General features: G+C 41.6%; 1 protein-coding gene across 1 annotated transcript in view; it reads right to left on the bottom strand.

The window, feature by feature from the left end:
• Positions 1 to 13961, bottom strand: part of ROR1 (receptor tyrosine kinase like orphan receptor 1) — a 258537-nt gene extending 244576 nt beyond the window's left edge. The window contains exon 1 of the mRNA XM_075002828.1: positions 13745 to 13961. Within this exon, the coding sequence (XP_074858929.1) occupies positions 13745 to 13838 (94 nt within the window). The 5' untranslated portion in view covers positions 13839 to 13961. The remainder of the gene's footprint in view (positions 1 to 13744) is intronic.
• Between the last annotated feature and the right edge of the window lie 1099 nt (positions 13962 to 15060).

Here is a 15060-nt window from a genome sequence, read left to right as displayed (position 1 = left end):
TTTATAGCATGCTTGGGTCAGGGGAGTTGCAGGAAGAAAAAGGTCAAGAAAACCTGCTCTAAATTGCTTACAGAACACTGTATTCTCACGTTTCTACCCCCACCTTCTACCTGCTTTTATACCACTGACCTGTGAGATTCCACCACCCAAACCATTAAACCTCTGACTGTAGAACTTGCAGTGATCCCTCCAAAGCTGGCAACTGAATCCCATTAACTTTCCAGACCGGCCAAGGAACCTCCACAAAAACATCATGATCTCACGGATTCATATATCTTAAAGTCAGAAGGGACCATCTAATCTTAGCACCTTCACAGCACTGCCTTTAAATGCCAGCCTCCGGAGGAAAAACTGGAAAGCTGATCTGACATGTCTCGTATAGCATTTGGCAGTCAAAAGCAAACTGTTGATTATTTACTGATCTTAGCACTTTCCATTTTGACATTTCTATCTGGTCTATTTGCCTTAGGGCTACAGCTATCAAGCTGAGTGCTTGAGGGCAGTCATTGACGCTCAGCCACATGACAGGATGACTTTTCCTTACTGTTGTTCAGTAGGGCAATCCAAAGACCAAACCTGAGAGCAGCTCGCAAAGAATGAAATGTAAATCACCTGCCAGAAAGACAAGTCAAGAGAGCAACTCTCCTAATATTTTGACAGTCAGCCGCTGAGTGTGTGAAAAATTGACTTAGTTTCTCTCATTGGAAAGTCCACAAAATTGTATTTTCACATTTCTCACCATTCTCATGGGGGTTGGGGATGATTCTATGCTATTGATGGGTCAGAAACACCACAGCTGGATTTAAATTAGACTGCATGTTGAAGACAACTTGTATACAACCATGACGTCAGAATCTGTCTGATCTCAGGAACAGACTCTTATCAGTCACAATGGCAAACCAGATACAAAATGCTCATACAGTTTAAAAACAAAGGTTATAGAAATATCTTCTTTTGAACCCTGATAAATTAGAAACTCATAATTAGGGGGACCACATTGCCCTATGGCAAATACTGGATGCTGGTCTCTGGGGATGGGGGGCTGCTGTCCCATGGCAGGACTCCTCAGTGATGGGGGCTGCTGCCCCACAGTGCGGCACTGGGGATGGGGGTTCTACAGCCTTTCAGTGAGGGAAGCAGAGGGTGGGGGATCTGTAATCACCTCACCATGTGGGAGGGGTGCCGAGAATAGGGGCTCCACAGCCTCCCTGCAGGAGGGCCAGCAAACGTGGCAGCTGCCCCACGGAAGGGGTCCCTGGCAGCAGTGGCTGCTGCACCAGGGAACAGGGCAGCCACCCCGAAGAGGAGCTTCCCTTCAGCAGGAGCTGCCTCTCTTAGATGTGGGATGCTGGGGAGCAAGAAAGCCACCCTGTGGAGGGGCTGCTGCCCCGAGACACTTGGTGCTGTGGAACTGAAGACCTGCAAAATATGAGACAATTGGCCCATTTACTTAAAAAAGTCGGGATGCCTGTGAAGCAGCCTAAATAAGGGAATGTTCTGTTAAAAGCAGGACAGATAGTCACCCTATCACTAACGTACAGACAGATCGTCTATGAGAAGAATTAAACTGTGCATATTTCTCTTGCCTGGGGTATTTTCCTGTAAGTGCTCACCTAATAGAAGAGAAGAGTCTTTCACATTTTTTTTTTCAGATAGCCCTCTTAAGTCTTTGTCACAGCTGTCGGATGTACTGAAAACTGGTTTATCGACATATAAAATATTCCCTCCCTGAGTGTAGCAAAAAGCCCCTGTTTTACACTAGATATCTACAACATAAATACAGTGTGATGGGAAAACAAAGTGTGGTATAATTCAGCTTATGAGCAGGGGAATGACCCATACCTTGTGGCAGAATTCAAAGTTCTGATGGCCTTACGCTTTCCTGGCTAAGTAGCCTGTTTCTTACCATAGCACTTCACAGTGATCTCTGTTATCCCACATAGCTTTCAATTATTCCCATTATTCAGATTCACTTAGTTAAAAGGATGCAACTAAATCTCACTGAGGGTGAGTCAAAAGCTGAGCTTGGATTGAGCTGGAGCTCCCAAAGCTATCAGAATGTTCACAGCACATTAATTTATTTTACCATTGTGAGGGCGATCAAATTAAGGAATAGTATATTAAACCACAAAGACAAGAGCCTAACAGTTAATCACATCCTAAGACAAAGCATTGCTTGCATCTTGCCACTGGAGGCTCTAGGTTTGGGCTCTGAGAAGCTGCTGAGAAGACTGAGTTCTAAAGACTGGGAGAGACCTCCATTCAGGAAGCTCTATCATCAGATGTGAAGTGTTTCAAACTTAAAGGCGCCAACAGCAAACGTTTCCCAGCTGATCGTAAGTGATTCAATGGTACCTGGGATAAAAGACAATTTTGCTCTAAAGGACAGCTACCAGACCATACAGGGGTGTGCAGAGCATCAGCGACACCTTGACTTGCCTCATAATTTTAACAGAAAGCTAGAGAAGAGAACTGAGCCCCCAGAGCTAAAAAGTAACTTAAAATTTCTTACCAGTATGTTCATATCACAACCCTCCTTCCCACCTCCAGTTCTACACACTTAACTTGGTGGATCCCCTTGCATGACTTCAACAGAGAGAGCTTGTCCACACTGCCATTCACAGTGCTGAAACTTTCCTTGCTCAGGTGTGTTTTTAAAAAAAACACACACACACTCCCTGAGCCACACATGCGTTTCAGTGCTGTAAAGTGGCAGTGTAGACGGTGCTACAGCACTGGGAGCCATGCTCCCAGAGCTAGGGGCTACTCCTCTCACAAAGGTGTTTTTATTACAGACTGGAGTGGTGACTACATGGTAAAACTTTAATGTCAGTGGCGTAGACATGCCCTTAAAAGCTACTTCAGGCACTTTCTTACCTGTACACTGTACTGGCTCATTTTCACCTCTGTGAATACCACACCAGTTGGCAGCACTTGGAAGGCAGGCAAATACATTCTGCACTAGCTTGAGCCCCTGAATGGACTTCAGTACCAGCCCCAATCATCCATTGCCATATGCAATCATTTAGTGTAACCAACTAGCAGCAACTTTTAAACAACAGGAGGCTTTACTGTCACCTTAATATTCACTTGTCATAATGATGTTACTTTTCTATGGAGAAAATAGCAGCACTAAGTGTAATGGTTTTGTGTAAGAGTAAAAAATATAGTAAGAGGAGCTCAATTTATTGGTTAGAGCTTAGATCGCCTCCTAATTTTAGCTCTAATAATTTCTTCTGTAGTTTAGACACATCTTGTAACCATGAAGTTGTTCTAAAGTTCACACAGTTAGTATTTCTATATCTGTACCAGTTCTGAGGATCATTATATGCAACCAATTGTGTATCTTCACAGTAATGATAGTTAAAGATTACAAATATTTAAAATACATTTGAAGAATTATATGAAAATGGGTTCATAGGACTAGTTTTGGGGGTATTTTTAAATGAGTAAAAACAGCTTGTGTGTTGTAGTCATTCCGGTATGCTGATGGCAGCTATGCCATTCGATCACTCTATTCCTTATTTCCCTGTTAAAAGTTAAAAGATTAAGGATTTTATACATTTTAGTAAGGCCACTAAAACATGCTGTATGTATACATTACAAGTATACACGTTTTTCCCCACGGAGAAGCAAAAAAATGAAAAGCTTCTGTAAATCTAAGAAAAAAAAATCTATCAAGAAGTTAAAAATTGTTTCAATTTGCTGTATGGAGTTCCACCCACTTAATCCCCTAAAGACTATACTCAGCCCTGGTTAATCCATTCTGCATTAGCCAGATGTCTGGGTATCTGAAAGACTTCAATGATTAGCAATTCCACATAATATGTTCATATTGTCATAAAAATGCAGTTTGCAAACTGGTTTAGATTAACCAAACATATCCATTGTATAATGCTTTGTAACAAAGGCTGAGGCTGAAGCTAAAAGAGAATAAAAACAGTCTGTTTGATAACAAATAAGAATCCGTTCATACGACAAACACTAAGACCTAGAGTCATTAAAGTTTCGTGGCTCCCCACTTCTTTACAGAGTCCAACAGAAGTCTTGTCTCATTACACAGGTATTCAGGACCTGTTCTTTCCTCCTTGTTCTTTTTTTTTTTTTTTTTTTTTTTTTTAAAACGATCAAGGAACCTCACAGCTATGCCACTGCCTTTCAACCAAAGCAGATCAGAAAGGTGTTCTTGTGATTCAGGCACTCAACTGTGACTCAGGAGAGCTGGTTTCAATTCACAGATCTATAAGCTTACATAGGAATCAGACAGAAGTCACTTGGTCATCCTGCGGCTAAGTTTAGTTATTGTGAAACATAAATAATGCTTCCTTTGTCTTGTCTCTTTAAACTGCTAAATTCTTTTGGACAGGGTCTTACTGGTATTATGGTAATATACAGCACAAAAATACTAAGACTGGACGGAATCACCATAACCCACTTGAAAAGACAGTATTCTCTTTTATAAATTTAGAGCTGTGTGAAACTCAGACTTTTATATGCAGTGAAATCACCACAAATTGCATGTTTTGCACAGATGTAAATATGAAACCATAAACCAACCTGCTTCATTGATAACTGGTCGCAGGTTCTTTGAATAGGGTCAAAAAATTTAGCAAAAGTTTTGACAAACCTGATCTGAATTTTAAGCATGTAGCAAGAAGCAAAAACAAAGCAGGTTACATACGGTTTTCAGTTTCACTGCAAATACATAGCCCGGCTTGATTATGATACTGTAATCTAAGACCTTGATTATGTTAAAAGTTTCACAATGAACTCATCATAGCAGTTATGGCTGGGGAAAAAGTTCAGGCAAGTAAAGAACTTACCCAAACCTTTGCCCAAAACACAAACTGGACCTTATCCAGGTATTTCCCACTGGAAGCATCACTGTTATTTGTCAGTTATTTTCTTGGTTCTGGCCAGGAGCACTGAAATGCAAGAGGCTCATTGCAGAGAAATATTAAGACAACCAGCAAACAAGGAGTACCGGAGACCTCCCAAAAAGTCAGTCTGATCACTGAGAACAATTGTTTGAATTCTCAGTGCTAAAACAAGCCTGACTGAGGCCAGATCTTTAGCAATACTGAGCACCCACGACTGAAAGTGAAATCAGTGGGCAGTACAGATACTCAGCATCTCTGAAAGTAAGGCCTTTGATGTTCACCTACAGCTACAAGCGGGGACTGAGCCTGGCACCTTCAGCATTAAAAACACAGCCTTGACCCTCTACCATTTGAGCCAAAAGAGTTCTTTAGGTACTATTACAAAATGGGGAGCAGGGAAGGGGGTAGCCACTAGACGGGCAGCCGCATGACACTCTTAGCATGTTACGCTTACTTCTCCAGCCTTTGAGAATAAGGTTTCACAGCAGTTCAAGAGAAAACGCTGCCTGTTGATGAAACCAAGATGTTTATCTCTGGAGAGGAATTCCCATGCTGTGAATTTGAAAGAGTATACACCTCCAAAGTCAATCCTGAGTGCCAGGGGTGACAAAGTGTCTTCTAATATATTTCCACTCTCTGGAGGGACTATGTGATGAGGTTATAAAGTTACTTAACATTTTTCCTTTCTTATCTCTGATCTTCTGATTTCCCATGGCCTGCTGCTGTGCTCTGACACAGGACTGCACCATTCTGTCTCTTTCCCAGCTACTTCACTACTCCTGGAGCATATGTTTAGAGCTGAGCTGCAGAAAAAGTAGAGCATCTGGGAAAGAGACAGAAGATGAGTTCACTGACAGCCCTGGAAGGAACAGAACAGCAGATAGCATGAAGCTGCTGTGAAGTATCAGTTTCAACATGTGACCTCGAAAGCTCAGAAAACCATTTTAATAAAATGCAGGTTTATGCCATGGTCTCTAGTAACTGCCATATGAACCTGCTGCAGGAGGAGCTGATCCTGCTAAGAGGCATTCATAGTGAGCACTCACATTTCTGGGATCCACAACAGCAGCAGGACAAGTGCTGAAGAGGACTAAAATCATACCTTAATAGCAATACGCTGTAAAAATAGATCAGTAAAAAGAAAACAATTTTTACTGCTAAGTAGGGATTCAGGTCACAACACACTAAATTAAGGTTGTGCATGATTCCACAAACCCAACTCTAATTAACGGTAATGGAAGTTAGGCATTACAGAGACTAAGACTGGAACACAACCCATATTTTACCATGTCACACAGCTGTACATGTACATTTGAGAAAAAACAGAACATACGTCAAAAGGTGGGATTTAATTTTTTTCATATGTTCCTTAACATATCTACAATGCAGCTATATGAACTATAGCTGATGGATAAATTATTTGAATATTATTCAAACATATTTTGCATAGTAATAAAGTGAACAACGTTTATTTATTTCCACGACTCAGCTAGCATAAAACCTAGCCCTGCGCACAGAAAGGCGTAAGTGGTACATAGCCCTCGCTCAGCCTTTCCGTGTGGGGTAAATTTCACTCCCAGCATACAGAGCCAGAGTCAATAGTGGCATGTCATGTTTTAAAAATAAAACATTAATGATTGCACCCTACTTTTGCCCAGATTTAGCAACACATGCACTGCTCTTAAAAAACCAAAAACAAGTATTGCAGTCACTTTGAGTTTCTCTTCTCTTAATATCAGAGGGGTGGCTGAGTTAGCCTGTATCTTCAAGAACAGCAAGACATCCTGGGGCACCTTATAGACTAACAGATATTTTGGTGTATAAGCTTTTGTGGCCAAGACCCACTTTGTCAGATGCATGCGTGGGCATCCCTTAATGTGTCAGACAAGATGCAACTGCTCAGGAATGACAGTGACATCCTGGTTGGTGTTTTTCCTGGTTCATTTAATTGATTGTTTTCAAGTGATAACATCTACTTAATCATCCCCCAAATCCATGTGTCTGTCTTACCAATATGCACCTGGGGATTCTCTTCACAAGTCACTAGCCATTTCCTTTCAAATGCAACTCTGCAAAATGATGTGGAGGCAGGGGAGCTCAACTGGCTCCATTTCAGGAAGGGGATTTTACTACAGAACCTAAAAAGGATATTGAGAACCCTGTGTTATTGCTTTCTGTCATTAGAAAGGGCTTGCTTTTCTTAAACAGCCTTTGTTTCAAAACTTTACAGATCTGGCTGAATGGGAATCTAACATCACTTTGCACGGCAGATCTGAAACATATTTATATTTACAACAGTATCTTTCACAAAAGGGTCTCAAAAAGCTTTATAAACATTAATAGTACCAACGTAAGCCAAAATTATCCCCATTTTATAGCTGAGCAGACCATCTCACGCTCCTAGGTCCTGTTGATATTTAAAACTGGTGCAACTATATTTTAAAATGGACATATAAACAAAATTAAATAAAACCAAAGACAGCCTCCCATACATAACATTATACCAGTTCTCACAATGAAAGTAATATTGTTAGTAACTATATAGCAAAAAGTGAGAATTGTTTTCCTGGGTCATCCTGTAGATACCAAAACAGTCACAAACCTTGAAATTTTTTTTTAATCTCTTAAAATTGTTGACACAAGGAATTAGCACAATGCACTTCAGTTAATCAAAATATTATATTATAAAATGTCATTGAAAATTGCTCTCATGCATTCAGTTCTATATTGTTTATATTATAAATGACTGAGTTAAATGTCCTTCAATATTACTATTATTAGGAACCCTAATCGAAATTCAGGGCCCAATGGTGCTAGGTGTAATACTGATAAGTAACCAAGCTGATGATAACTCTTTACAACAGAGTTTATTTGGTAATCAACATTTTCAAACTGCTCTAATAATATAAAGTATTAGACCTAGTCTTTCAAACCTTCATTTACGAGAGTAGTGCTTGTACTTAATTACAGAAATAGTCCAACTACTTTCAATAAACAAGAAAAAAGTAAGGCCTGATTTGCTAGTTTTTCACTGCTGCTACTGTAAGCAAATATGCAGTAAATGTACAGAATATTTTATTAAACATATTCATTTAAGAGAATTTTAACTTGTAGGAATCATATTAAAAATACAAACAATCACTATATTGTTCTTTTTATTAATGAATGACAAGCTGTGAAATTGACTAGCTTTGCCAAGATCAGACTATGATATGATCTGCCTAGTTTATCTATGGTTCAGGTAGCAGTATCACCTCTAAAATGTTTGTGCGTGTTTCCTGCTCAGCTTTACTCTAGTAATCATAACAAGATTGGTACTGTACATGGACATAGTGAAGAATACACATTTTTATGCCTACATTGGTGTTTTGTCAACAAAACCCAGGGAGCATCCAGAATCCCAAGGCGTTCTGTTGACAGTAAATTGACAGAATGCAGCACTTTTGTCAACAGTCTTATCCTGCTTCCCATGAGGCATAATGCTGCTGTCGGCAGAAAGCCAGTCTGAATGTTCCAGGGGGCACTCTGTCGACAGACAGGGCTTCCAGGACACTGTGCAGGCCTCTCTGCTGGGCTTCCACTTTGCCATTTTGTAAAGAGAGTAGCTGGACAGCCTGGTCACGCTCTGTCAACAGAGCAGCAACGATCCCCTTGGCAGTTTGGCCACCATCTGTCGAAAAAATTTTTGTTGGACAATATCTTCTGACAAAAACTTCTGTTGACAAGTCACTGTAATCAAGGCATAGCCTAAATTTAGATCTAATGTTTCTAAAATTCTCACATATTTTTAAACATAAATGTCACAACTGAGCTCACTCTGGCAAGATGACAGTAGAGGAGAGGGCCTGCAAGGGGTATACCATTTATTGTGTGTTAGTTATCTTTCTGAATATTTCTGACATTTAAGATACCTAGTATGTTAGAAGCAGCTGCATTTACTTACAGAATTTTGAAGAATTTTCTATTATAAAGTGCTTTGTAGAATCTCAAAATGTTATTGCATTTCTGTATGTGCCTCTGAAGATCAGAATGTAGTGTCACACCTCAGGGAATGGTTTTTTTGTTCAGAGTTATAAGAAACCTTTAAGTACACCCCTGTCAAGATCTCATTTGCAAAGGCTTAAGTTAATGTTCTATGTGTATAGAATTAGCACTTCATTCTCTATGGACATAATTACAGTGATACACAATAACTGGTCATTTATCTGTAATTAGTGCAACTGTTGAACAAAAGTGCAAGATACCAAAATCAAACTGCTCAAAAACCTATTTCCATCTTCCATACTGTTAGTCAACGGCAAAAACACTGAATGCACACTGACCAAAATAGAACATTATTGCCCTTTGGATGAAAAATGGATACAGCACTCCTATTCAAAGGAGCTGGCACACTAATCCACTGAAGATAACTTTCAAAAAAGGTAATGTTTCTGCTACTATCTAAAATATCTGCATGAACATGAATGCATCTGATGAAGTGGGTCTTTGCCCACAAAAGCTTATGCTCCAATAAATCTGTTAGTCTATATAGTGCCACAGGACTTTTCATTGTTTTTATTGAAAATATGTAGTTTATGGATCAATCCCTTCATGATATGATTAAAAATAGTATTGCCCTATTCATGCTGCATCCATCAGGAACTCTAGTTTAGCGCACAGTACTACTGGCATTCAACAATAATAAAGATGGAACAGTAATAACAGCTATCACAGATAATGTTACGTGTGAGGGGAAAATGCCAAGTTAGAGTTCCTGTTATTCACATTCACACTAACCTTGTGGTTTTACTCAAAACATTGTTGAATTAACTTCTCATTGCCTTTGGGAAGAGGATTTAAAAATAAACGCAGTATGCACATAAAAGTAAATAATTTGCTTTTGCTATGTCTTGTTTCCCGCACTGTGACTGCCAACCCTTCTGAAATGGAAACAAAAAAAACAGAAAAGGAAAGAAACAGTTCGCATTTTGCACAGAGCACAAGTTACGTTTAAATCTCAAAAGGCCATTTTATACGCAATATGATGCAGCAGGCTACGATGCACCAAAATGCTTCTGCTTTAGCTCCCAAGACCATGTAACCCTCTCTCAGCCAATAACTAGACAATCAATTTTTACAATGAGTATATAGCATTTCTAAAAAGAACCATGCAAGCTAATTTATATCACATAATCATGACTCAACTGAATAGATTATCTGGTAATCCAAAATGGATGAGAGTAGATTTTAGGCCCTGGTCCTACCTACATTTGAAGACATGCTTAATGTTACTCATAAGTGCAGTCCTAGTGAACTGACTACTGTATTCACATGAATTAATTTATATTCATCCTGAAGACTTTGCATGATCAGCATGTTGGATGACAAATTCTTGAGAGCAGAAATCATGTCTTTATATATTTTGAATGTGACGTATTATGTACACTCTTCGAACTATGGTTTTAGTGTAATAAAACATGAAATAAAAAATTGTAGATTTAATGGGCAGGCAGACCTTGGATTCCCTATCAATATTAAAGCTATCTGATCAGTTTGACAGTTGTTAAGATTACAGGTATATAAGGATATTAATTCAAAGCCAAATATCCAAATGATTGGTCACAAATGCAAGTGGGGCAGGGGGAATCCTCCTTTAAATCTGAAATATCCAGATGATTAGTCTCTGCAAAAGTGAACGGAGTTTTGGTGGTGGTAGTGGGAGCTAGGGGAAAAGGAAAAATCCATTCCCCCATTTTTGAATTATGGAAAAAGTATATACTTCTAGTTACTGTACACTTATATATACACTTTTGCTTACACAACTCAAAATCTGCTACATTTTATCATTTTAGATTTTCAGGTTACCAAATCTTCACTGGGGGTCTATATCCTCACATATTTAGAACAAAAAAATAACTGTACGTATTATAAAAAATTCTTATTTCATGATGATGAAATGTTTTCTAATGTAAGGCAATACATCATGTGGCACCAAGTTAACATTGTAACTAATATCTTAGAATAAACAGAGTAAACATTACCACAGACAATATTTCAATGAAGCAATTAATAATGTATTGAAATCCTTATGCTGCTATACCGTTCATAAATAGCACAGAATAGAATCTCTATTCTCTCTCTTCTATCTCAGAATGTATACTAAATCCAACAGAACAAACAGTGGTGTTAAATTTTGCTAATGTAATGTAATAAGGTTTTGGTTTGCGGGTTTTAACTTTTGCATTATTAAAAAAGAAAACAAAATCTCATGCAAAGGAACATTAAAGTTATTAATTTAAACACTAAACGGTTGGGAAATGAAAAACTGAAGGTTCATAGCAAAATAACTTTAGCCTTTTTAATGTTTATGTTGTTATATACATAAAATTATTCCACAGAAGACATTCAGACTCATCATTAGCCAGTTGTCACCACACAGATATCAGGGAACTCTTGCTCCAAGGCTAGACCTAATCCAGCAATTAAATATGTATGATAAGAATCTTATGCCCATGCAATCATATGGACATCAGTGGGATCTACCCACATGGATCTAACAGCAGAATCCTGGCCACAGTGAATGACAGGGATAGGCTCAGACAACTGTGTAGTAACTATTGGCAACAATGGATTCTTTAATGGCAACTACCCCACAGCATGTGAGATATGGCTAAGTTAGTGTTAATCAAAGCCTTGTTTCCATCAGTGTGGTACCCATGTTGACCCTAGAACCTGAAGAAGAGTTCCATGTATCTCAAAAGTCTGTATCTTTCACCAATAGAATGTGGGTCAGTAAAAGATATCTCACTCAGCTTGTCTCTTTATTAAAATCTTAACTTCTTCTTAACTTGGCCTCTGAGTATTTAAACTTAAACAGGTCACTGATGTGCATTTTTCTTTTTGAATATAAGTTATTGCCAAGTTTTTCAAAAGTGACTTCAGCAGCTTGACACAACTTATGGGAGCCTGATTTTAAGTTATACGAGCTCAACATTTTCTGAAGCCATTCAAAAGTCACTGGTCACTTTTCACTATCTTAGCCTAAACATGCACACTTTCCTAATGCCACTCCAAGTTACAAGCATCAATTCCTTTAATGTGTATGTTATATGATTACTCAAAAGTAAAATTATCAAAAGAGCTGCAATTAAAAATAAAATAATTTCAAAATGAAATAATCACAAACTGTGAGGATTTGCTTTAAAGTCATAGTTAACTATATATAGGTAATATATATAGGTACATAGCTGGAACTAAAAAGACAAATCATCATGAGCAGTATTACCTTAGAGACATTAAGTCAAATGTCAACAGCAGAATTAAAAGCCTAGGAATAGTTACATTTAGCTAACAACTCAGTCAAACTCTTGGAAAGCATTTTTATAAAGCAATTAAGCACATACCAAGTATAAAGCTTGACTTCATTAACTAAAATATGGGCATATTTAGAATCAGAGGAGAAGCAACCAAATACGTATGCCTGGTTATAGTATTTTTCAAGAAGACTACTACTGATGTGAAACTTAAAGGCCTATCAGAACTGTGTTTAACTAATGGATTTAAACATTTGCAATTTGAGAGAGGTAAACTGTAGACTTAAAACTCCTCACAGGATATTCTTCAGGATGGCGCAAATGATGTTCAAGTTTTTACTTCTGTTTGTTTCCTGGTTATATTCTCTCCCCTTCATTCCAAAAACCCACATCATATGTTGTCATCTGATATGCATTTAATCATAGACCATCGATTCTGGTACTCTTAAGTGTGATAAATAGGTAAATAATCTCAGTGGGATATTCACGCAGTAAGGGAGCGAAGATGTCAGAAGCAAAGATATGATCAGCTTCCTAATCAGACTTGGCTAAATTAAATTAAAAAAAAAAGAAAGAAAGAACTTTCTGATGTGTAGGGGTTGTTGAAAAGGCCTCTTGTTCAGTGTTCCCCTTGAAAAGATACTGTCATTCTCCACCTCACTCACAGAGAGGCAGCTGCCTCACTTGGTATCTTCACAAAACAAACCAGCAGTCCAGCAGCACTTTAAAGACTACCAAAATAACTGAGTAGGTGATGAGCCTTCCTGGGATACACCCACTTCTTCAGATCTGGAAAACTCTGAATTTTCCAGAGCTGAAGAAGTGGGCCCGTCCCAGGGAAGCTCATCACCTAATCAATTATTTTGTTGGGCTTCAGAGTGCCACAGGACTGCTGGTTTGCTTTGGTTCTGCTCTTTGGCAGTAGAAGTACTTAGTAGTTTATGCCGCCGGGGTGCTTTGCTCAATACAGCTTAAAGACAAAACGAAAGTGGGTGGGGGGGTCTGTTGTCCTAACCAGACACGCCTCCTACTAATGGGACTGGATCTGGGCCGCCTCTTGCCCAGGGCGTGTTACCGTGAAGCCCGACGGCTTGATCCCCTCAAAGAAAGGATCCGTTGTAACCCCAGGACCAGCTCCTCTGGGCTTTCATTGTGCCCCAGCCCCGAGAGGAGGGGGAGCCCTGGCGGCTTCCCGCGGGGGAAGGCAATAGCTTCGCCTTTCTCATCCGCTTTGCCCTAAACGTTGCCATTGTCTTTCAGGAGGCCGGACATCCCGGGCGCCCCAGGCTGCGGCTCAGAAGCAGCTCCAGCCCTCTGCCCCGCTGCTTCCCCTCGCGGGCGGTGCGAGCAGGCAGCGCACGCACGGACACACTCGGCTGCTGCTCCGCCTCCGGCTGCAGCTGGCACAGGGGGAAGCGCCTTGGGGACAACGAGGCGCTGTCTGAGTTCGCCTCCGGGGCCACCCGCAGCCTCAACTCACAAACCCCTTCCTGCCTCGCCCCCCAGCCGGCAGAGGGCGCCCCGGGGCGGGCAGCGGCTGCTCCGGGGACGCGGGACCGCAGCGCGTCTTACCTCCGAGCTCTGCCAGGCTCCCCGCGTGCACCAGCAGCAGCAGCAGCAGCAGCGGCGGCGGGAGGCTCCGCTGCCAGCCGCCCGGCCGGGGCATTCCTGAGCCGGCTCTTGCTACTCCCACATCCGCCGGGCAGCGCCGCCAGCCCGCTGCGCCGGGGGGCTCTGCCCTCCCAGCCCTTCCCCGCGCCGCCTGGGCACTGAGCGCGAGCGGGGCGGCTGCGGCTCTTCCCCTCCCTCGGCCCTCTCACTTGTCACTTGCCAAAACCTCCGCTCCCAGCCCGGCCCAAGTACCTCTCCCCGCCCCGCCGGCGGGAGGCCGGTCCGGCCCGGCGCGGCAGCGCCCCCTGGTGTCCCCTCACCGTCGCGCAGCCCAGCCGCTCTCCACTGCCCCAGCAGGCACCTGGAGCAGGCCGGAGCGTGCGCAGGGGCGCGGCGGCTGCACTCCCAGGCTGGAAGCGGTTTCCGTCACCTCGGGAGGGGGTGTTCCTGGCTGGTTCGGTGGCTGTCGGCGTCCCCCACTCTGCAACTTGTTCCAGCCCCCGGGAGAATCTGCTCCACCAGATCACTCCCTCCTCCCCTGAGAGAAGAAATGACCCACATGTAGCCCAGTGAGGCTCTGTGCCCCTTCTGCAGAGGTTTTCCACCAGTGTGCCTTGTGACATGGGTGTGTGGTGAGAACTGGCCAAGCGTACCCTGAAATGACCACCCTATGCCCGCTGGGGCTCAAGCTGCAAGGGTTGGTTAATTTTCCCTTGCAGCTGCTCTGCAAGTGATTTAAATGCTGCATCCCAGCTCCCATGGGTTGGTAGGCAGAGGTAACCTTTGAGCAATTGATTCAGATGAAAAAGTGGGTGTGCCGTGGAATTGTATGCCTCACTGAAGTGTGTCCTGTTACTGAAAAGGTTGGGAACCATGCTGTAGGGTCAGTCAGAGTGGGGCAGGAGGGCTGTTTGGCCTCAACCTTGAGCTCAAAGGAAGCCTCAAATTTAAGCACTTGTTAATTTTTTGACATTTGATAAGTTTCACAACTTGGTTTTAGGCCCATCCCTCAATAATGAGTGCACAGGAAAAGGGTGAGAAAAGCATTTGTTAAATAAAAAATATTCAATTTCTGTCTCGTTTTTGTGCCTCTTTGTTTTCACATTTTTTTTTATTTTTACTGTGGGTTGGGGCCTCAAAACCTGGAAGTTGCCCTGGCTTCTCCAGATTTCTGAGAGGGCCTGGTGCCTCCAAGACCTCAGCCCACCCCTGGTTTCTTGCCAGGCTCAGGAGGAGGCACCCAAATGGGGATCTTGGCAAGGAGCAAAGGACTGACT

This window comes from Carettochelys insculpta, chromosome 9, assembly GCF_033958435.1.
Source record: "Carettochelys insculpta isolate YL-2023 chromosome 9, ASM3395843v1, whole genome shotgun sequence".
Taxonomy (NCBI): domain Eukaryota; kingdom Metazoa; phylum Chordata; order Testudines; family Carettochelyidae; genus Carettochelys; species Carettochelys insculpta.
The sequence above is the reverse complement of the archived record's forward strand: the minus strand, read 5'-3'. Positions and strand labels throughout refer to the sequence as shown.